This window comes from Anguilla rostrata, chromosome 16 (assembly GCF_018555375.3).
Source record: "Anguilla rostrata isolate EN2019 chromosome 16, ASM1855537v3, whole genome shotgun sequence".
Taxonomy (NCBI): Eukaryota; Metazoa; Chordata; class Actinopteri; order Anguilliformes; family Anguillidae; genus Anguilla; species Anguilla rostrata.
The window spans coordinates 11320896-11344032 of NC_057948.1; the positions used below are offsets into that span (position 1 = coordinate 11320896).

Sequence of the window (23137 nt, forward strand, 5' to 3'; positions counted from 1 at the left end):
AACTAAGATTTTCTACGGACATTCACGTCAATTAAACCTGAACACTGCCGTTACAGGCACCATCACAGGCACTGACCCCGCTACTGTGCACATGCACAGTTGTTTTGAATTATGCTATGAAAAAAGTATAAAAAATAATTCCGTGTTAGAATGACAGGCTACAGCACATTTTAATGACGCGTCATGGGCTCAGAATGTTCTAGAGATCTGCGGGAGGTGTAAACCATAGCGTGGGGCAGGATTTGTTTGTTGGAAAAGTTCATAAAGTTTGCCTGTACGCCTGCCTGTTTGAGGAAAATAACACACTTCACACCTAGGCGATCCCAGGACGCAGGCTGTTATTGCCAGTGATACATCAACGGCGTGCGTTGAGCAGGAGCAAATACGCACCCCCCCCCCCCCCCCGCCCTTAGTCCGGACTGCACTACAATCCCCAAATAAAAAGAAATTGCCTTAAAAAATATTTTAATTTGGCGGGAAGCAGACACACACCATCTCCCGGGTTCCCTGGTTGACAGTGAATCAACTCCGTGTTAAAAAGTAATTTAAAACCGTAGCATCCAACCTTGTACATAAAAAAAATCCTTTCTGAATCTGTGGCACAGAAGTCTTCCTCCCTGTGTACATAACAAAAGGCATTATGCCTGCCAAAGAGGACTCCTTTTGCCTCACAGACACGTTTGAGACCAAAGTGTGACTTGTTTACTGAGGAAAGTGAACAGTACCTCTCAGTTAGAGCTCTGCTCAAGGCCATGTGAACAGAACAGAAACACATCTAGAATCCATCAACAAATCCTCAGTATTTAAATTCATACGCAGATGAGTTTCAATGTGTGTCATTTCAAGCATGTACTGTCAAATGAGCACTTCTCAGTATGTCTAAAATTACACATTAGAATCTCACAATAATTTGTGTACTTCTTAAAATTTCAATGTCATTTACTGTTAACACATATTACAAAAGCTATTCATTCAGTTGATTGTGTATTTAATAGCCTACACACAACAGTGGCTCCTGGGTGGTGTACGAAAGGTGAGGCGCTCATTTCTAATGCCATGATACTTCCCATGATCTCCATTGAATCCTGGAGCAAGATACTTTGCGCCCAATCTGGCAATAGTGAGTGGGGACGTCACAGTCCGTTTGAACCCTGTATCAGTATCATAGCTCTGATGGCTGGGCGGTTTTTGAGCGAGTGTCCAGGGCAGGAGGGGAGGGTGCAGCTCCTTGCCCTCCTGTACTCACCGGATGAGCAGAAGACCCTGAGGACCCACAGGCAGGCCGCCGCCCTCTGGGGGTGTTCCGAATTCTGCCTGAGCAGACCCAGCGTGAGCAGCACGGCATCCGCCTTCTCCGCCTTGAGCCCGATCCACCTGTCTGCACGGAAACCACGGAAACATGACATCACACGCAACGGCCAGCTACAACCCCCCCCCTCCAGTCTCAGCTACCTCCATCAGTCACAACAACAGAATTATGCTTAATGAGAAAAGGCCGTCCTGTCAATCTAGGCTGCTCATCTTGCCCACTGTTTATCCAGCACCGTTTCAGACCTGCTGTTGAATACTCTCAAGCAGGGCTGCCCAACCCTGTTCCTGGAAATCTACAATCCTGTAGCTTTCCACGCCAACCCCCATCAAGCGCATCTCACTCAACAGCTAGGCCATGTCCAATACAGCTGACTTGCCTGCTGTTGAGTGTACAACTTGTGTGCAACTTATATACGCAATAGCAGGGCAGTTAGCCAATTCGTACACAGCCTTAGAGATCTCGTTGAGCAGCTCATTAGTAGAATCAGGTGTGCCAAAATACAGTTGAAATGAAAACCTACAGGACAGTAGAGGTCCAGTAACTTTGTTGGGCAGCCCTGTTCTCAGGGGGTCTCTGACTCATTGGAAACTATTCCATCCACTGACAGCTCTAAGATCACGGTGAAATTTATCTAGAACTAAATAAAGGTAGTCAATTAGCCACCTCGTTTTGCTGGCAGACCCCATCCTGTAGTATCTCACCTCTGTGCCCAACCTTGGCTAGCAGGTGGAGCAGGGGCAGCAGGATGGCGTAGTTGGGAGAGAGGCACCTGCCCGTCTTCACCAAGGCTGAGAGGAGAGCCTCACTGCCGCCTTTGGAGATCATGTAGTGGATCCGCCTGTCGGTGCCTGGAAGACACGCCCCCGACACCACCCGGTGAGATGCAGCCCAATCAGAGCTCTTATGTAGCACTGTGTGTACTGTGATTATGTACAGGATGAATCCGGCTCCTTGATTGGCTCAGTCCTCAGTCCACAGGGTCCACAGAAGTAGGGCATATTTATCTTTGTCTTGTAAATGATGAAGCAGGCAACGCCACAGGCTATTAGCTGTTGTCAGTGAAACACACTTTTCCTCGGTACCTGTACCTAGAGTACAATTCCGACTCAATTTAAAAAAAGAGTACAATTTAAGGCAGCGATTCCCTGTGTCTCAAACCTTGCTCGTCAGACTCATAACCATAGGGTGGTATGAGCTTGATTAGGTTAATGCTCAAACTTCTGAGGATGTGCTTCGCCAGTAATCCGATTGCCAACCACTTCTGATGGATTACGAGCTCTTGAAGAAGTGACATAATTTAAGGCAGCAATTCTGAGCCAGCGCAGCCACTGACCGAAAACATAACACAGGCTGAACCTCGCTATGGAACCAGGAATATTGCAGGACACCAAATGTCACGAACTTGAGCCCTTTATTTCCAAATTGCTGTGAAGATGGAGGGGCTGAACATGGAAAAGGCCTGCCTCCTCTCTTTCCCTGCTTTCGGGTTCTGTACGGGGGAACAGTTCATCAATTCGCTGTTCCAAAACGGAGTGTGCTGTACCGAAGGGAAGGGGACTCACCCGCTGACAGGAGCTCGTCCAGCACGTTCAGGATATTGAGGGCGCTCTCTGTGTCCCCCACACCCTGCAGGAAAATATAAAACGTCTTTCAGATATGCAATGCAATCTCCTTCAGCCGTTACACTGCCTGGGGACACCTGACATTGGGAATGACAAACCAGGGAGAAACAGAGTGAGCAGAACGAAAAAATAATACTGAAAGAAAGAAATGGAAATGAGAGCTATAACATAACAACAACAGTCTCAATTCCAGACTCCAGCTATAAATAAACAGCGACGGCGATGACAGCAGAAGAATGAAAAACTGAATCCCTATCTACCGACGTTCGTCCCCGTCTTTGGCTCGCTATTAATCACGAGCGTTCGCGTGCTTATTCAAACCGTTTGGCAAGCCCAGCGATTATTGAGATGAACGGCGTCGAGGAAGGAAAAGACGCTCTTGTTTATTTTGAAAGTGAAGCGCGAGGACAAACGGGGATGGCGTTCCTGGCCCACGTCTGTAAGAGAAATGGGATGACAAAAACATACACACCGAGTTGTCCTTGTCAAAACTTAATTTGGCTGGATTTGCCTGCGGCTAATTTTAAGGTCGGCGAGAGGCGCTGATGGATGAGAACGCGGCTCGGAGCCTGAAACAGATCTGGGGACATGCGGGGGGGGCCCAGCGCGTGCACCCCGGGGGCCCGGTTCGCCGAGCGATGTCCCCCACGCCCGAGCGGGACTGTGAACAGGGGGCGATGCTGTGACCCCTTCTTCGCGGTAACCGGGCACTGCTCCCTGTCCTCTCGGCCCGAAGACCCCCCGATCCTACCAGCTGTGGGGGCGGGGTTTTGCGTTTAAAAGCAGAAGCAGTTGACAGCCTGGCCATGGGGGGGAAGCCATCTAATCTTCCAAGAAACATGGGGGGGTTTCAGTTGGGGTAGCTGACGGAGCCCTGCCCCAGGCCGACATGCGGAAACGACTGACCCTGTCGCTCACGTGCGGAGTGTGTCCCAGGCTGAAGTGTAACGTCTAAACCAGGGAGACTGACACGGGCGTCGGGTTGGGCTGAGGGGGGCCGTTGAAGGGGAACTCCAGCCTTGTTTTTCTTTTATTTGCAGTAGCTGTCCTCCCGATTAAAATGAGCCAACACTATACCTGAAGTGACTGCAGAGATATGCCCCCCCCCCCGCCCAAAACTACTGCGCATGCTCCAGGTACCTGCTTTAACATGGACTACGTCCCAGTGGGTGCTTACAGCCTATGGGTATGCGTCAGACAACGCCAGTCACAGGTCTCCACATCTACTGAATACAAACAGAGGGGCTGGGCATTACTAGATGGCCTGGATGCCGTTCTTCTACACGCTAGCAAGCTATCCGCTAAAGTAAGAAAATCTACGTTCAATTTTGAGGAGAAGAGGCAAGACTACTGAACATACCAAGTGACAATTTGTTAGCTCAGTCCACATAACCTTCACCTAGTATGTCAGGTCAGGGGGTGACATGACATCTCCAAATTGAAATTATTCGCCCTTAGTAGTTCTTCAAAAATGAGAAATGTTAGAGGTGTACCTCATTTCGCTGCCAGTATGTCCAAGCTGAAATAGCTTTGGCCAGCCATTAAGAGAGACTTAACAGGTGACAGTTACGCCTTTATCTGTTCGATGAGTTAAATATTTTACGGTGTAACTTCCCTTAAAGGCTGCCATTGTACTACCATGAGGAGAGATTATATAGAATATATAAGCATCTTTAAAATAAGAGGTGAGGGAGCAGGAAATGGTCATCAGCAAGTTGAACATATTGGGAAGGCCTTACTTGGTTTTCAGGAAAAGGCTTATGGCCTTGCTTCCATAGTATGAAAGGCATAGTTCACTTTCTTGGGTGTTTTTTCAAATATATATCATTTCAGTTTTATAGTATGCGTTCCATTGGCCCTCACAGTGTTTGTGTGCAGTGAAGGACATTTGAGATGCTTAGAAGGTCCTGACATTCTGCCAGCTGTACAATGGCGCATATCAGTATCAGTATCATAAGGCCTTCAGGGCTTTGTGGTCAAAAGCAAGAAAAACATACTTCAAGTGACTCCACTGCAGATTGTCCAGTGACGTCGTGTTCCCAGGGGCTATGTACGAGCAGACCCATTTTACGGTGTTCATTCACAATTATAAACATATAAAATCCGTTTTTTATATCATGCCGGTACTTCTTTCCTTTTCGGTTCTTCGCCGGCAGCATAAGCTCCTCACTCCCAAAGTAGTAATGTTGATATAGGAAGCTGCAGCACAATTACCTTCAGCAGAGGTTGCATGGCTATAGGAAATAGTTCCAAACAAACATAAGATTAAAAGCAATTTTTAAAAGAGTAATAGGGTCGTATACACACATACAACCTCTAGAGGCATAATACCATTGCACTAGCTGCTTTGGCGCTACCTGAAGTATATTTTCTTTCTTTAGACCCTCAGCGTCCATCATTGTAAAACCTGGCAGGTCATCAAGAGTTTCAAAAAGTGGAATGTCCCTTTAACTATGACTATCAGCTGTGGTTATTAAGTTTAGTTTAGCCCAAAGATCCCAAATGAATGATTGGTCTGTTGGTGGATCTTCGCCATGGGAATGCTGAGCCTGGGACCAATGAAAGGAATCCTACTGTCATAGCTGAAGCATCTGGGCTGGGCAATGCAACAAAAGGAAGAGTGGACAGATGGACAGACAGAGATCAATGAGTGAGTGATGTCAGCATGTGCATCTCTGTGCAGAGGACCCGGCATCTCTCAGGATGAGTTACGGCAGGAAGTGACATAACAAGGGGGCGGACAATCCCAGCGATACCTCATTCACTTTTTCCCCAAAAAAACGTTTGAAAGACCAATTCTCCCATTTATTCATGGGAAGCGCTGACAAAGTTACTCTCGCGTGACAAGCTAATCCCAGACTGTCAGAAACAAACCCCTTCTTAATTTAACAGCTGTGACTCACTCCATCTGTCATCTGGGGCTCAGCCTTCCTCTCCCACCACACCCCTGACTGCAGCTCCAGAAGACCCAGGACCCAAACACGGTCAGACTGTGCAGCGATACCGCACCCTAACTAGCAGGCGCTGAAGTCTAGTTTTCTGACCGCACCCTCCCTCGCAGCTGTGTGAGTGGAGTTCGCCAGACGGTACGTTCATCGTGGAGACATTCTGACGTGGTGAGGTAAACGCTACAACCACACAAGTAGCCAAACCTTCGGACAAAACGGAAACGTTTCTTCAGTTACTCTAAAGAGACCGTCTCGGTAATCCGACGCTATGTTTACATGATAGGCTTAAGAAACGGGGAAGAATAAGTATGGCGGAAATTAAGTGAGGGTATAAATGCCCATTGGGTACAGTACTGAGGAAACTGGTGGTCCACAGACTGCTGGTAAAGGCATTGTATCGTACCCTTGAGCACAGCTCCGCATCTGAATCACTCCTGTAAATATCCTGCTGGATAAATTGAAACCGTAAAAAAGCGAGATCGATCTTCTTCGCCGTCTCCTTGAGACGAAAGAGAGTACTTCAACACTTTAATGTTTATGCAATCCATAAATGCTCTTAAGCAGTGCATTGAAGCATCCCACTCATCCAGTTGTTCCCACTTTACATTTAAAATGCTGGTTATCAATAGTTTATTTAGGACCTATTTGCTTTACCCATGCTAAGGCATGTAGCCAAAATGTTGGGAAATTGCTTTATAGCTGGTGGCAGTATATAAAATAATAAGAGAGAATTATTACCGAGGACGGCTATTCTGAATGCTTCCTTCTTTATTTCACATCTTCCTGTGAGTAATTCAGTTTATTGCTTTTTGAGTGTTCTGTTGCATTGTGACAGTTTTTTCAATATTGCTTGCTTTAAAATATATAATTTCAGTGCGCAAAACAGACCATACAGGTCAGTTTGCAATAGGAAAAACTGATTTCCCTGCAACTTTAAAATGAATTTTCTCCACTAGCATTTCTTGAAAAAGCCAGTGCTATTCCCAGGTAAAGTCAAAATGACTACTCATACTATTTTGTAAATCATTTTTGTAAAACTGTAATTTCATCTTTAGCACACAACCTCTTCTTTTATTACAGTTACAATGTATTTCAACGATTGAGTAAAAATAATTACATTTAGTCTTCAGTATGTTAATCAAAGGTTGGTTCAATGGAAATGTTTTCATTTATTCTGTTGAGGATGTATATTTGTGTGCGTGTGTGCATGCATACGTGCGCGCGTGTGTGTGTTTATATAGGTTACATTGAGGCAACAGCAGCACTTCTAGAGACTAAACATTGGGCTATTTTTGATGCTAAGCTGTTAACTTCTTTTAGTTTTAGTGGTTAAACATTGCCTTGTCTCATGCTTTCAAAGTCCAGTGTTAATGTCTGTTTTGTGGACAGAGACAAGAGTTATAATCACTGATGTCATGTTATTTTCTCCCCTTTATGTCTCTGTGTGGAAGTGTGAAAGCAAGCTGTCATGTCCCCTGCAACCAACACATCAAATTCAGCATGGAAATTTTACTTGAGATTATAAAATGGACGGTCACAACTGAACGATCAAAAATTAATGTAACTATAAAACAGAAATGCTATATTTTTCCACACATACTGTAGGACAGTAAAAACTAGACTAAAATTGGCCTGAAATGACTTTAATTGAAGAATCACCATCATCTCATCACTGTCAAACTACAACAACAACTGTCCATAGCCAGTATGGTGATACAGATCTCTCTACAATGACGAGACTGAAAGTGCTGTGGTGCGCTGCTGCTCCAGCAGGAAGAATGAGCAGACTGAAAATGGTCTGTACTGCCCTACTCTTGCAGGCAGAATGAGGAGACTGAAAGTGGTCTGTACTGCCCTACTCTTGCAGGCAGAATGAGGAGACTGAAAGTGGTCTGTACTGCACTGCTCCAGCAGGAAGAATGAGGAGACTGAAAGTGGTCTGTACTGCACTGCTCCAGCAGGTAGAATGAGGAGACTGAAAATGGTCTGTACTGCACTGCTCCAGCAGGTAGAATGAGGAGACTGAAAGTGGTCTGTACTGCGCTGCTCCAGCAGGTAGAATGAGGAGACTGAAAGCGGTCTGTACTGCGCTGCTCCAGCAGGTAGAATGAGGAGACTGAAAGCGGTCTGTACTGCGCTGCTCCAGCAGGAAGAATGAGGAGACTGAAAGCGGTCTGTACTGCGCTGCTCCAGCAGGTAGAATGAGGAGACTGAAAGCGGTCTGTACTGCGTTGCTCCAGCAGGAAGAATAAGGAGACTGAAAGCGGTCTGTACTGCTCTACTCCTGCAGGTAGAATGAGGAGACTGAAAGCGGTCTGTACTGCGCTGCTCCAGCAGGAAGAATGAGCAGACTGAAAGCGGTCTGTACTGCGCTGCTCCAGCAGGCAGAAGAGGGCTGCCTGCTGAGGCGATGTCGACACTCAGCAGTGAAGGACAGAGCAGACGGGTTTCAGGGTTACCCTGTGGATAATGGAAACTGAGTCTCTTCACGTCTTACTTTTACCTCGCCTTTCCTCTGCAATCTTACCAGCACAACGCTATCACACGCAGCCATGTCAGAGTGTACACAAGCACCTCAACACACGCACACACACGCAGCACGAAGACAACACCTTCACGCCTACTACTGCCTCCCTGCAATCTACCAGCAAACAGCACACACACAGCCATGTCAGAGTGTACACAAGCACCTCAACACACGCACACACACGCACGCACGCAGCACACACACACACGCACACACATGCACACAGCACAAGCACATGCAAACAGCACACACACACAGCCATGTCAGAGTGTACACAAGCACCTCAACGCATATGCAAGACCACGATCTCTCACACACACACACACACACACACACACACACACACACGCACATGCGCACACACGAGCAAGCACATACATACACACACACACACACACACGCCGGCTTTCAAAAACAAATATGCGTGAATGGATCCTCAGGGAAAACATGAACCTACACATGACTCCGCAAATGCAGACATTCACACAGCCCTACCTGCAGCGTGGTCAGGAGCACCTCCAGTCCGCTGGCACCCGTGGTTGCCATGGTAGGCCGCACTCGCTCTGGAAACAGGAAGAGAGAGAGACACAATCGTCTTGAAGCAAGCTCGTCTTGAACAGACCGCTGGGCAGTGAATCAGCTGCACAGGCTCCCTCCCTCTCTTTCTCCTGGCTAATTTAAAAAGAGAGCAGTACAGAGACATAGAGGGCATGTCTTTGAGTGTGTGTGTGTGTGGGGGGAGGGGGGACACGGGGGGGGGCGTACTGTGAAAACAGAAACCCAATCTCCAGATATAAATCCCCCTTCCCCGCTTGTATTTACACACCTAGATGAGCTCCCTATAAAAAGGGTCTGGCATGTTGACCCGCGGTGGGCTCCCTGCAGGAGGCTGACAGTGAGGGAGGGGTTGTAATGGGGGAAGGGGGGGGGGGGGTGAGTGACAGGATCATGGGGCACATGCGTGTGAGGCATCTCGGCTTTCGGCCGTCGGGGGGGCCGTGTCTTTGACGCTTGGTGACGGGGAAGTGCGATGAACGGAATTAAAGCCAGAGAACCTGCTTCCTCCGATTGGCCAAGCAGGTGTGTACTGGGGGTGGGGGGGGGGTGGGGAGCAATCTGGTCAAACGCTTATCCGGAAGGTTTCCTTTCCAAAACACCCGCTCGTCAACTTAAATCAGGCCCCGGTTCTGATTACGGAGCACACAGTCTTGACACTCGTGATGCCCATTTCTCAGGGCATCTCCTCGTGTTGCCTTTTACCGAAGGATAAAGTACCATATTGCTGTGTGAATGAATGGGGTATCTGTCAACGGTCGCTTGTGAATGCTGTGTTACGCTAGGCAGAGATAACTGCTAAGCCGGGCAGGCTGCAGGAATAGCAGCGAGCTCTGGCCCAGCGTTTAAACCGGTTCTTACCGCACACACGCACGACAAAAAAAAAAAAAAAATTAAAAAAATTAAGGAGAGATTACTCAGCTCAAGGTCCCCAAACAAGGGAGAGCATTCCGCCGCAGTTTCGGCTATAAGCGAGCGCGCTACCGCTGACAGGTAATGCAGCGCTGTGAGACAGGAGGCACGCGTGCATAGGGAGGCATGTAATGCTGGAAATGGGGGCAGGCGTGTTTCACAGACACACAGCGCTCGTGAAACCGAGGACACTTACGCATCGCAGTCACGTACCGCTCCACGGCAGGCCACACGCGTGTGTGTGGGGGGGGGGGGGCGTGCAAGACGCACAAGGCTCACGAAACCAAGGACACGCGTGCATACGAGACATGCGATGCTTTAAATAAGTGTGCTCTCATCCAGAGGTTCTGCAGCCTAGGGTTGCCAGATTTAGAATTTGTCAAAAATGGACAACATGCACAGCTGTAAGCTTAATCACAACCCAGGGGGGAGAGGGGTTGGGTACAATGGGGACCAATTCGGTTTTTTTTTTTCCAATCAAATATTTCCCAGTCGGAACCACAAACTGGACCTGTACAAATCATTTGAAAGCTGGACATTCTAGTCAAAAAACTGGCCATCTGGCAACCCCAGCAGAAGTGCATTGTGTCGGCAGACAATGAGAGCAGAGCAGACAGCAAGGAGCTTCGAGACACAGCATGACGGTAAGAAGCAGGCCAAGGACGACAAAGGGAATATAATCAATTTCCACATTTGTGTTTGGAAAATTGGGAGAATTTAGCCATTAGCGCTGTCCTGATTTAATGGGCGAATCTAACTGAAACGCATTAGAGCTCGGCTAAAGAGACAGTTTAATTTTTAATGGGAATGGTGTGCTGCTCCGCGCTATGAGTTGGTATAGAAGAATTGAATTAGGTTCTCCTCGCATTATGTTATGATTTGGGATAAAAGAATTGAATTAGGTCTCCTCGTGTTTCCTCCCCCCGAACGTATTATCAGGGATTTCAGAAGCTATTTCTATTAATTTCAGGATTCCCCTCAAAATTGTGCAGTTTTGTTCTTTTTTTTTCGGGTCCCGGTGAAAGCCACAGTGGAGCTACGATGCGCTACCAATCAAATGCCTGACAGAGCTGAGTGAGTGCTTCAAATCACCGAGGCATCGACAAAGCACAAAGTGTATCCACCCAGTCTGTGTGAAGCGTGTGAAGACTCCCTACTCCTCAGTGTCTAAGCGTGACATGTCTGCATCGTGTTATTTTCATATAATCACATGACATGGAGATGCGCAGGAACCTTTTCTGAATACCCTTTAAACTTCCTGTTTAATGAAACAGCTGCCAAATATGAGGCTTGTCTATAAACACATGACAAAGATGGTGGTATATTTGTACGACATTATTATTTGCTGTGGAAAGAACATTTGGTTTAAAATCCACTGTGATCGAACAGAAGGCAGTAGAAAAAGGATATTGTGACAGTGCCTTACAAAAGACCATTGTTTTGTCAGCTATGTAATTCTTACAATTTAATTTTGCAGGTATGATATTTGAACTTGTTTAACTGTCCTTTAGTGAGAAGCAGTGTGTGGTCAGCCTTTTCCTCTAACTCTACTTTTAATATCATTTCATTTTTGCCACATCACACAAAAACGTAAATCATATACAGAGGACGGTTAATACAAGGCACGCTAAGGTAATGATTAGTAATGCACAGCGGTCAGGAATCCGCATATCGCCATGGGAAAAGTGAGCCCTCGTCCTAACTTTGAACCGTGAGGCGCTGAGCCACGCTCTGTGAGGTGCGGACGGGATAGGTTACGGCCGGGGTTCGCGGTAAGGTGAAGCGTTCTCTTTTTTTTTTTTTTTTTTGAAAGCCGAAACCGTGAAATGTTCCTCGGGTTTCCCCCCGCGGTAACAGAGGGTGCGGGCGACAGAATCTTGGCACCGGCTCCCGTGACGTGCGGAAACGGCGAGGGGGCGAACGTGATTCGGGACAAACGTGGGCCGCGCGGTGCGTTCGACTGACGCGCGTAAATGAGGAGCGAATGGATGTGAACTATGAGTGTGTGCGCGTGTGTATTTATACATATGCGCACACACACACATGCATAAATATATGTATACATGTATTCATACACTGTGTGCTCAATAATATTTTTATACGCACACACACACGCATGCATATATATACACACAGAGTGTCCTCAATAATATTTGGGACAAAAACATATTTAGATTTGTAATCAAACAATTTACATGTGGTTAAATTAAAGACCCTCAGCTTTTATTAAAGGTTATTTTATACATTTAGGTTTTACCATATAAATAGCCCCTCTATTTCAAAGCACCATAATGTTTGGGACAAATGGCTTCACAGATGTGTGTTCAGGTACTTGCTTAGTGCAGGTATGAGACAGCGTTCAGTATCTAGTCTTGATTCTGGGATTTTGGATTGCTTTTGGAGTCTGTTATTGGCGTTTGTCAACATGAGGACCCGAGTTGTGCCAACGAAATCCTAGGAAGCTATGAGGCTGAGAAATAAGAAAAAAACAGCCAGGGACATAGGCCAAACTTAGGCTTACCAGAATCAACTGCTTGGAACATCATTAAGAAGAAAGAGAGCACTGGTTACTCAGTAATCAGAAAGCACCTGGTTGGCCAAGGAAGACCTCTAGAATTTATGACCAAAGAATTCTCCAAAACCAAAACACCAGACTGACAGATCAGAAATACTCTTCAGGAGGCAGGCGTGAATGTGTCAGTTATTACTGTGGGCAGAAGACTTCACAAACAGAACTGCGCTGGCTATACTGCAAGATGCAAACCACTAGTTAGCCGCAAAAACAACATGGCCAGGTTACAGTTTGCTAAGAAGAATCTAAGAGCCTGCAGAGTCCTGGAAAAAGGTCTTATGGACAGATGAACCCAAGATTGCCGTGTAAGAATGTATCAGAGTGACGGCAAAAGCAATGTGTGGTGGGGAGGCCCCCAAGTACCAGTGAAGGCACATCTTAATGCAACAGCATACAATCTCATTCTAGACAATTCTGTGCTTCTCCAACAGTTTAGGGAAGACCCTTTCCTGTTTCAGCATGACAGTGGCCCCAGGTATACAGCGAGGTTCATATTGAAATGGTTTTGCCAAGAACAGTGTGGAAGAACTCAACTGGCCTGCAGAAAGCCCTGACCTCAGCCCCATCCAACACCTTTGGGATCAATTGGAAAGCCAACTGCGAGCCAGGCCTAATCACCCAATCAGTGCCTGACCTCACTAATGCGCTTCTGGCTAAATGGAAACAAATCCCTGCAGCAATGCTCCAACATCTAGTATAAAGCCTTCCCAAAAGAGTGGAGGTTGTTAGAGCCTCAAAGGGTGGACCAACTCCATATCAATGGCCATGATTTTAGATGAGAGGCTGGATGAAAGGTGTCAACATATTTTGTATGTAGTGTATATATACAGACGGGTGACAAATTAAAGGAAAAACCTAAATAAATGAGTGGAGAAACATAACACATGTAGATGTTTCCTTACAGGTGTACTGCATGATACATTTAAGCAATTAACATCCCATCATGCTCTGTGGCATGTATAAAAATGCTGAGCAGGCCCAGCTGACCTCGATTTTGGATCAAGATGGCAAAAGGAAAATATCCAAGTGACTTTGAAAGAGGGTTCATTATTGAGGCATGGATGGCAGGAGCTTCAGTCACAGAGTGCTAAACTGGCTAGTGTTTCAATGGGAACAGTGACTAAAGTGACATCTGCATTTAGATCTATGGGAAAGACAGTAAATAGGGTTGGAAATTGTAGAATCTATGCCAAAGTGCATTGAAGCTGTTCTAGTGGCTTGTGGTGGCTGAACACCTTACTAAGACATTTTGTGGTGGTGTTCCTTTAATCTGTCAGCTGTCTGTATGCATATTTATATATATATGTATGCATTTAAAAACACACACATACCTGCACACACAGACATAAACACACACACACCTTCGAAAAGGTCAAAATTCTTTGGATTTCTTGATATACAACGGTATGAGATTTAAATATCAATCATAAATGTATGTTACTCATGAAAGTAATTGATACTGATACAATCTGATACTAATGCTGCACGCTTGGACATCTGAAAACACATACGGTTAGCATTTTGCTGAGATACCACACCATATGCGGATGTTTATTAATCGCAGGCAGTTGGAAAGACTGAACAGTGCGCGGCCGCAGGACCCGCCTTTCCGCGCGCGGCCCGCTCGTCGTTCGCCTCCCACCGAGAGCCGGGCGCAGAGTCCTATATTTAACGGAGCGGTTTGGGCGGGCCGGGCCGCGTCCGTGGAAACCCTGCGATCGCGAGCGGCGATTGATCGGCCGCCAGGGTATTTTTATCCGCGAGATCAGTGAGGTGACGGAGGAGCAGCGGCGGTAAATAAAGGCCGATGACAGGCGGGCATCTCGAAATGCTGAGACGCGGCGGAACGGCGCTTCCACGGAGCGCGGGGGCGGGAGCGCCAGCGCGTGCCAGCCCGGGTGACCTCCGGCTTCCTCACCGGCAGGTCCCTTTCACTGGCCACCGCGGGCACGTGCATTACCGATATCAGAGGGGGGCACTCAACCGATGCTAAGCCAGCGACGAGGCTGCATCGTTCCTTTCTCTGCACCTAGATTTCCCCCTTTCTTCACCCGAATTGGTACAGCCCGTTGGCCTTCACACCTGCCACAGGAGCACTGAAGCTGAAGCACCGGCACCAACTCGAGCAAATTTATATTTATCTCTCAAAAACAAAGCAGCCCACGGGCACCCGGCACACCGCTGGGGCAGGCTAATGCAGCGGTAGCCCCAGATAGGCAGGCTAGCATAAGCCCTACAGGCTAGCCCTGGCGGGACAAAGCCACTTGTGGCCTGATACCGCAATACCTTGAGCTTGAACCTTCAGTGTCCAGAGCCTGACCTCTGCTCGTGGCTAGCATCTTTGCTGGCATCTTTTTGGGCTTTGTACTTTTGTACTAAGCCAGAGGCCATGCCACCATGTTATTTTCTCAATGCACGATGGCTGGAGTTGTGCTGGGCTTGGATAATACTTTGTAGGGTGACCTCCAGGGGCAAACCAGTTCCTCTGAGGACACTGTTGACCTTCCTGGTTTATATAAAGCTTCATAAGAATATAGTACCGTATTTATGCAGTAATGGCCTTGTTATTAATACCTTAAAAGCCTCCATGTGATGCTGAACAGAGCTTATGAGGTCTGTCTGTATAATGCACCTCTGGGGCATGTGGCTGCCACTGCAGTCACAAATTATGGGGGAAATAAAAGCCTGAACAGAATAGGGAGCCTGCTTTCAGGAATTTCACACAACCCTGAAGCGGAACAGAAGGACGTAAGACTGGATCAGGAATAGTCGAGATTGCGTGGCTTTGACAAAAAACACCCACTGTTCAGCATCCAGCTTCTTTTTTTTTTTCCCTCTCTCAAAAAAAACAAAAAAAAACTTCATACAGAACCGAAGCGTGTGAAGTGTAGCAGTTGGATGAAGGCTGCGTTAGCAACGGCAGGCAGCCTTCTGATAGCGACGAGCAGGCCCCTCCCCTCCCCCTCCCCCTCCAGGCTTCGTCGTCGCGACGTCGCTTTACCCGACGTCTCGATCATAAGGTCAGCGCGGCGTTTTGGCGCACGCGGGTTTGCCCAGGAAGCGGAATGAAAGTTAATGACTCGGGGCGCGGACCGGATTCCGGGTCGCGACCGTTTGTTCGAGCGACACGGCGCGCGCGGGCTTCGATAGCGGATAATTAACGGCGCGGCGGTTATGACTTCTCATCAATGGACGGGGAACAGCCGGTGACAGCGTAATCTCTCCCGCTGGTCGTGTCCTCTGAATCTTAATAAACACCGGTTAGCATTGACAGCTCTATCGGAGTCTCTACTACAGTCCTTCAGGAGCCACACAGTGTCTCCATGGAAGACTCACCATGAGCTTGCCGCTTGGCCACTGAAGGTACTATAGCCTTACATAAGTTTGTAAAGCTATTACCAAGCCACTGAAGATATTACTGCCCAATTTTGTTTTGTTTTTGTTTAGGCCAAAAGTATAAAGGGATACTTAAATTGTTAAATGGACAGACGTGATGCAACCCGCAGTATGCATAAACAAAAAAACTAGTTACAGTATCTCAGGAGTTTAAGCATAGTCTATTAGCCAGTGTTGTTTGGGTAGAAAATTAGGAAGACATTCATTCCTTAACAGGAAGGTTATCACCAGATCATTAATTGATTACAGGCATTTGAACGGCAGCTATGATGAATGGTACAAGTTACAAGTACTTTACAGTTGTCAGTTCAGAGAGCGTGTTTCAGACCAGGTTAGTCCTTGCCAAAAGGTACAATGAGTTCCAGACGGGGAGTCGACCTAACTTCCTGTTCAAGTGATCCAAAATGGGCTCCTCTCCTCAAAGCCGACCAACGTGACCCGCTAACAAAGACTGTAGGTCCAGCCTTCAGAGCATCCAGAGATCCAAAGCAGGGGGTTCTTCCATGGCTTTGGGGTTTGGCTGCAGATCATGTGGGGTGTATTGTATCGAAAACCTGGCGGGGAAGCGAGCTCATCATTAGTAACCACGCTCAAACACCAGAGGGCGGTGTGGCAGTCCATCTTCGTTAGATGAAGATTTCCATCCGGGAAGTCGCCAGCTCCTTCGACATACAGCACAGAGCTTTATTGGCTGTCATGGAAACGGATGCCGCTGCTCGACATATTTGTTAATATTTTTTTACAAAGCGTAAAGCTCGCAGGCGCATGGAATCGTTCTGCTGCATGACAATTTAATCTTTAAACTGTTATTCCGCAAACAACAAGTGTTTGGTGTTATTCACCTGAGATGCCATATTCTCTGTTTTTCTTTCTGTTGATTTCCCAGGCCTGCGCCGGGTCTATTACACAATGATTGCATTTTGCACACAGAAATTCTGGAATGGAATTTACTCATGAGATTGCAAAATTTCTTCAGAGCTGCGTATCGGTTCGTTATAAGCAGTGTGTGTCGGACAGAGATCACTTCAAATCTCATTTCTGCCTCCTACAACTCAGGAAACATCATCGGAATCGTCTTAAAACCCTGTTCTGAACACAGAAAGACCCACTCTAAATATAGCTACGCCATCACTCTGAAATGCCAACAGGCAACTCCAGGCAAGAACAGCCTAACATAAAGACTGGGACACGTTATCGCCTACAAATTACTTTTCTTTTTTAAGCAAGCAGCATATTTTTAAACCGGTAACTTCATTAAATATCTAAAATGCATTTACGTAAAATAAGATGGAACTAAGAAAAATGGACAAGTTGGATATGAAGTCTTCTCAAACAACTCCTGCCAGTCACCATTAAAAAAAAAAACTGGTCATGGAAAAGCAATACTTGTTTATAATTAAATTCAGTAATGTGACATGTCTTTCCGAGATGTCCCCGTCTATGAAAATGAAGGTTGAACAGAATGAACAGTAGTTCTTGAGGCACAGGGGGTGGCTGTGGGGGGGTGTCCCAGACATGGCACAGCGGGCACTCTGTCCTGGGGGGGGGTGCCCACCTGTACAACGTCAGCAGTGAAGGAGAGCATTTCCCCCCAGTGCATTGCGGTCAGTTCACATGGAGGTAAACACGAACGAAAGGAGCAGTTTGAGGGTCCGTCACTCCACACACACATTCCTGACCTTTAAAGCAGGAGGACGGGGGGGCGAGGGGTGGGGGGACGGGAGGGATGGGGGTGCCTCAGGGGCTCAGGTTTGCTGGCTCCTGCTCACACCCGCCCTGCCCTGGAGGCTTAAGAGATAATGTATACCATCCACCCCCCCTCAGTCCCCCCGCCACTCCACCGCCCCCCATCCCCTCACACCCCTCCGCATGCCGCCTTAAAGAAGATAGCCTGCTAAATCCCCACTTGTCCTAGCTTGAGCCCCTGATGATAAGACGCGGGGCCGCCGAGCTAAAACGCGCCATGCTAATGCCGTTAACGCCCACACCAGCTGCATGCCGCGGGGACGGGGGAAACGGGAGCCTGCTCCCCGCAAAAACAGGAAGTGATGTCATCTGGAAGCTCTAGGCACACCAGGGACAACCGAGAAGCATTACCCAGAGAACTTCATAGAGGAAAACTGACCTTTGGATACGTGGAACAGGGGTGGGAAAAAGGGTTTAATAAAAGAATACGAAAGGGCGGGCGGCGCTGGCTATTTTGACGTTGGGGGGAGCGCAGGGGCGGTGGGGTAATGTAAGGAGCCGTGACGCGTTGGGCTCTGTTAGACGGTGCGGAATGGTGTGTGATCCATTGGTTGTAATTTTGGAGGTGAAATGAATGCTGTTGGAATGAAAGTGTCCTTAACTTGATGAAAGTTCCTGCTCTCATAAATATACTGTACAGGCGCCGAGGAATCTATGGAGGGCAGTTTGGCCAGGTGCTGAACAGTGCCTGGGGGGGGCGGGGGGGGGATTAGTGTAGCAGGGAAACAAGCAGGACTTTCAGGGGGTCAGACACATGGGAAATCCTAACCAACAAAAACACTACTCCCCCACACCTGTTACTCACACAACATACAACTGTCTCACATGTGTGAAAACAGCAGACCCTAATCTCCACTGGATCAACTGGTCAATTGTGAGGCAGACATTACCACGTGGTTCAAATTACAACGCAAATCGTACCTGTGCGATTCAGCGGCTAATGTGTACATTCTGTGTGTTAGGTATTGCCAATGTAAATCATAGCAGATTTAATCCAAACGACTCACCTGAAAGGGTTTCATGACCTGGAGAACAGGGCCCAGAACCAGGGAAACACATAACACCAGACATGACTCTCCCTCATGACTTGTGGGGGCCATTAACAGTCAGCCCTGTTTCTGTAGTTGTTCCAATGACCTTTGGTATGCACACTTTTGTATGTTACACTTTTATTGGACTGTATGCAAGTGTTTGAATGAAATAAAAAATCTATATGTCAATTTACTCTAACAACACAAAATGAGTACAATTTTGTCCCAAATATGAATGTAGTACGTAAGTAAAATGGATCAATAAAAATCTTTAAGAATGAAAAGTCACATGTGCACACTCCAGACATATTCACATACAAAGCATGGTGATATAATGATACGTGCACCAGGTAATCATCCTTATACTATTCCTTCATGTCTAAAATCCATTTATTCTTAATCCTGATTATGGACCATATCATGATGCTGTCTATGGACACAGGCAAGGGGAGGCATTTCAAACGGCAAGTCACAGGAAATATAATTATGCACACTGAGGTTCTCTTCCATCCCCAGAACAATTACTTATTAAAAAAGCTTTGAGCTTTTTTCCCTTTAAAACAGGGCAGTAGATGCAACAGTGTGGCCAAAGACTATATTGCATCCAAGAAGACATTTTAACAGTATAAAACTTACTTCAGCATTTTAACATGAATGATATCCATTTCCACATATTAGCTGTGCATATATCTCCATGAAATAATGAAAGAATGACGCTCAAAAAATATTCCTACGTGATTTTCTTTCGTTTTCAGTATCAACTTAAGTGTCTCTATATCATCAGTATACAATTATTACCATTATTTTGCATAGATGACTTGTTTTTAAGGTGTGCATCTTCATATTTTGGTTGCCCACGTAACCCTAACTAAAGGAAAGTTATTTGTATCACCAGAGAAGCAGGCATCTGAAAATGATGCCTCAGTAAAAGGAGGCCATTTTGGGTGATCATCGATCATTTATTTAAATTCAATAACTACGTGGTATCAGGAGCCCTAGTTTCAGTCTTTACAGATAGGTAAGGAATATGTATGTTAGAAATGAAAGCCCGGCAGTCTAGTCCACTTCCCATGGAATGAATGACTCATCAGGCATTGGGCCTACCCGTGAAAGCTGATCACAGAACACAGTGCACCTCACCTGTGATTGCAGACGACATGAATGTCACACGAGCGATCACAGCAGGAGCTGTGGGCCGGCCAGAGGGCCCAGCCAGCATCACCTCCCATCAAAGAGAAGGTTCAGCGCTCAGACCGCACCGACTGGATTTCAATAAGCACTCGTGTTCCGAGGGCACAGATTATCACAGATCACGGTAACCCCACACCCCGTCTAAATATAACTCAAGTGTATCCCCGCTTCCAGTGAGATGCCACAAATCAAAAACAAGCGGATGACATTCCCTCTTTGAAGAGCGGATGGTACAAATATAATCTGGAAATTTACTCATTTGCAACTCCACCTACGGGTCATAAATATCCAAATGACCGTTAACAGATGATAAATAAAAAATATTTTAGGTGTGTGTGTGTGAGTGAGAGAGAAACGTGTGTGTTAGAGAGAGAGAGTGTGTGTATGCAGGTGGGTGCATGTGGGTGTATGCAGGTGCATGCATGCTTAAGACTGGCACCTTGTCTCTCCTCCTGTGCTGTGTGTATGCAGGTGGGTGCATGTGTGTGTGTATGCAGGTGCATGTGTGCTTAAGACTGGCACCTTGTTTCTCCCCAGCGCTGCAAATGACAGGGTGTGATGGGGACAGGTCAGACGCACCCGGTTGACGAAAGGGCAGAGAACTTTATTACAGCGGGCGTTTCCAGTCCCCATGGCAACCACCAACAGCCAACCACAAACAGATAAACACCAAACAGGCTGCTTTGCCCTTGGTTACAAATTTCCATCTGCGTATGCGATTCCTTCGCAACCGAAAAGGCGAGCTGCTGTCCCTGCTTCCACCCAGAAAACGACACGGGAATGGAACCTTTCGGAACAGAAACGAGTTCTCCCCGCTCCGCTCTCTCCCCACCGCTGACTAAACAAAGCGTGTCACCGCGTCTTCGTGAAAAGATAGGTAATTACTGTTAAAGATAAGAAGCGGACGGAAAACTTTGACCTAATTATAAAATGCGACCTTTTACGTTCAAATAGTGACTGTCAAATGAGCCCCGACAAACTAGCTCTTCGTCCGCCGCTCTTAAAAAACAGAGATAGCACTCCAAGGTCAATCTTTAATCATATCTGCATGTAATTCTTTGTCCCTCGCCAAACATGCGGCGTCAGTTCTAATGAGAGGGAGGGGAGGAGGGTAATTTACCTATTGACTCCTGCATAAATGGCCTTAATGAGCAGGAGCGTGAGCGCACAATGGCCTCATTCGACGAGAAAATTGGACTAATCTGGAAGGAAATTGACCTGCTCCTGTTCCCGACCTGTTCCTCAGAAACTTTTCTGAAGACAGCTGAATTAAAACTCTTCATATTTCTTCACAAAAACGTCCTTTAAAATTGGGCTTTATTTTTTTCATTTTTTTGCCCCCTTTCCCTGCAGCTCTTAAAATATTGGTTGCTTTTAGTTTGGAGAGGTTTTTTGTTTTGCATCATTTTTCAAATATATCTACCGTAATATAACTGTAAACGTAATACTTCCATGGAATCATTATTACCCATAAGGACTTTCTTCAGGACCTTTAATAGCTTAAAGACAATGTCACAGGGCGCAGATGGTAGACTCTGTGATACCATAGCTTCCAAATGCTACTTGCTGCACGTATTGACTTTTTCAGCTGGATGCACCGAGTTAAAGGGGAGAAACCAGCGCGTGCGTATCATTTAACTCTCGCACGCATTTGTACTCAATCTCCCAATAAACTATTTCATATCCAGTTTAAGCTTTATCGATCTCATTTTACATTTTACACAGAACTAAATGTTGTGAAAATACAAACATCGTAAGAGCTCAACACATATCGATCGACGACTTCAATATTTGGACTTCAGTGGGAAATGATCCTTTGGCCAGCCTTTTAACGAACTCGTACCGGTTCGTTCCTCTGGAAAATTGGCTCATGCGGTCTCGTCTATTTTAACCCTGAATTTTTCCCCCTTTGGCTTCTATTTTAGAACGTCCAATCAGATTCGTGGGCCAAGTTCCGTCGCCATCCGCTGTCGGTTCAAGAGAGCACGCGCGCGCGTGCGCTTTCCTCACATGAGCGTTCCGCCAGCCGCCCCTCGTTTTGACCCTGCAATCCGCCAATCGGCATGGAAACGGGGCAGAACGCACAAACATAAAATGGTAACCGAGAGGGAGCTGTTATTGTTTTTGGATCCTGCGGCCGGCCGTTAAGTGTTTTCAGAAGGACGCCGTCCCCCGCGACCTTTTCCGCAAGCTTGTGACCCGCTGGCCTCAGGCCTGGCCCCCAGCGCGCCCAGTCAGTAAAAGCGTCAGTCAAACGGCGCAATTAAATCTGGTCGCTTAGCATGGCTGAGACGCAGCCGAGCACTCAAAGTACTTACGAACCATCCCAGGCTTTTCGTTTTTAAAAAAAGGCCGCTAGGCAAATATTTCAGCTTGTCTCTCGCTTGCCCTCTATGATCTCTTACAAAAACACTAAAACAAGAGTGCACAGTTCTACGGTTCTTGGAGAGGGGGTGTGAAAGGCTACAACCCTGCATTCTCGATGCCTGCTAAGGCTGCGTGTGGCATTTGCAAATACAAACTAATTCTAAGCGACTGAAGCCTGAAGTAAGACATCATCTGTTCTTGTAACACGGAGACACAGGCACGCACAATCACAGGGTTCAAGCTGTATGACAGCTACTAAGAAATCTCAAATAATTATTTTGCATTTTCGTTCGAAAGAAACAACGGCCTTGCAATAAATTATACCTCCATCAGTTGTTAAAGACCGGCAAGGAGAAAATCTTCATTTAAACGCAATGGGGTAAAAAAAATAAATGAATAAACTATAAACATCTTAAAAAACAATGTCAACTGATTACAAGCCACCAGATGGTAAATTCCTCTTTTCAGCCTTGTGCCTATAATAAGGACTGTCACCTCGAGTATCCGTCGTAAAGAAACGCTGCAGTATTTCTTGGTATAGAGGAATGTCTCGGGGCAACTTCTTGGACAGCTACAGATACGTGACACTCTCCAAAGCTCTTGAGACACGGACACAAAAACGTTATTTTGAGAAAGTGAAATATCTCACACCTTTGTGAGGATGTTTACGAGCTGTTTCTATCAGTGAATTAGCAGCTGCCCAAAATAACTCCGAAAGGCATCCGGGGGGCTGTAGCTGGAACACTTGACCTTGAACTTCTACCCAAAATCTTGAAATCTACTGCCAGCTTGAAGCCTCTCCCACCACGTGTGATCTCCCAAACAATGAGGCCAAAACCTTCATAAAGTCCAGTCTCTTCACTAATCTGTTGAGACATGAAGGCAGGACACTTTTCGAAATCAGCTCATTTAAGGTTTTGCGAACCTTTGCTGTCCTTCAGTTGGCAAGCGGAAGAGC

The 23137-nt window shown here is 46.6% G+C and overlaps 1 protein-coding gene across 3 annotated transcripts in view; it reads right to left on the minus strand.

The window, feature by feature from the left end:
* LOC135242284 (cytosolic carboxypeptidase 4-like) overlaps positions 1-23137 on the minus strand; it is a 193227-nt gene that overhangs the window by 112914 nt on the left and 57176 nt on the right. For all 3 annotated transcript variants that reach the window (XM_064313294.1, XM_064313293.1, XM_064313295.1), the window contains 4 exons: positions 8905-8972; positions 2875-2938; positions 2014-2160; positions 1247-1378 (listed from right to left, as the gene is read on the minus strand). In XM_064313294.1, coding sequence (XP_064169364.1) covers positions 1247-1378; positions 2014-2160; positions 2875-2938; positions 8905-8972 — 411 coding nt within the window. The remainder of the gene's footprint in view (positions 1-1246; positions 1379-2013; positions 2161-2874; positions 2939-8904; positions 8973-23137) is intronic.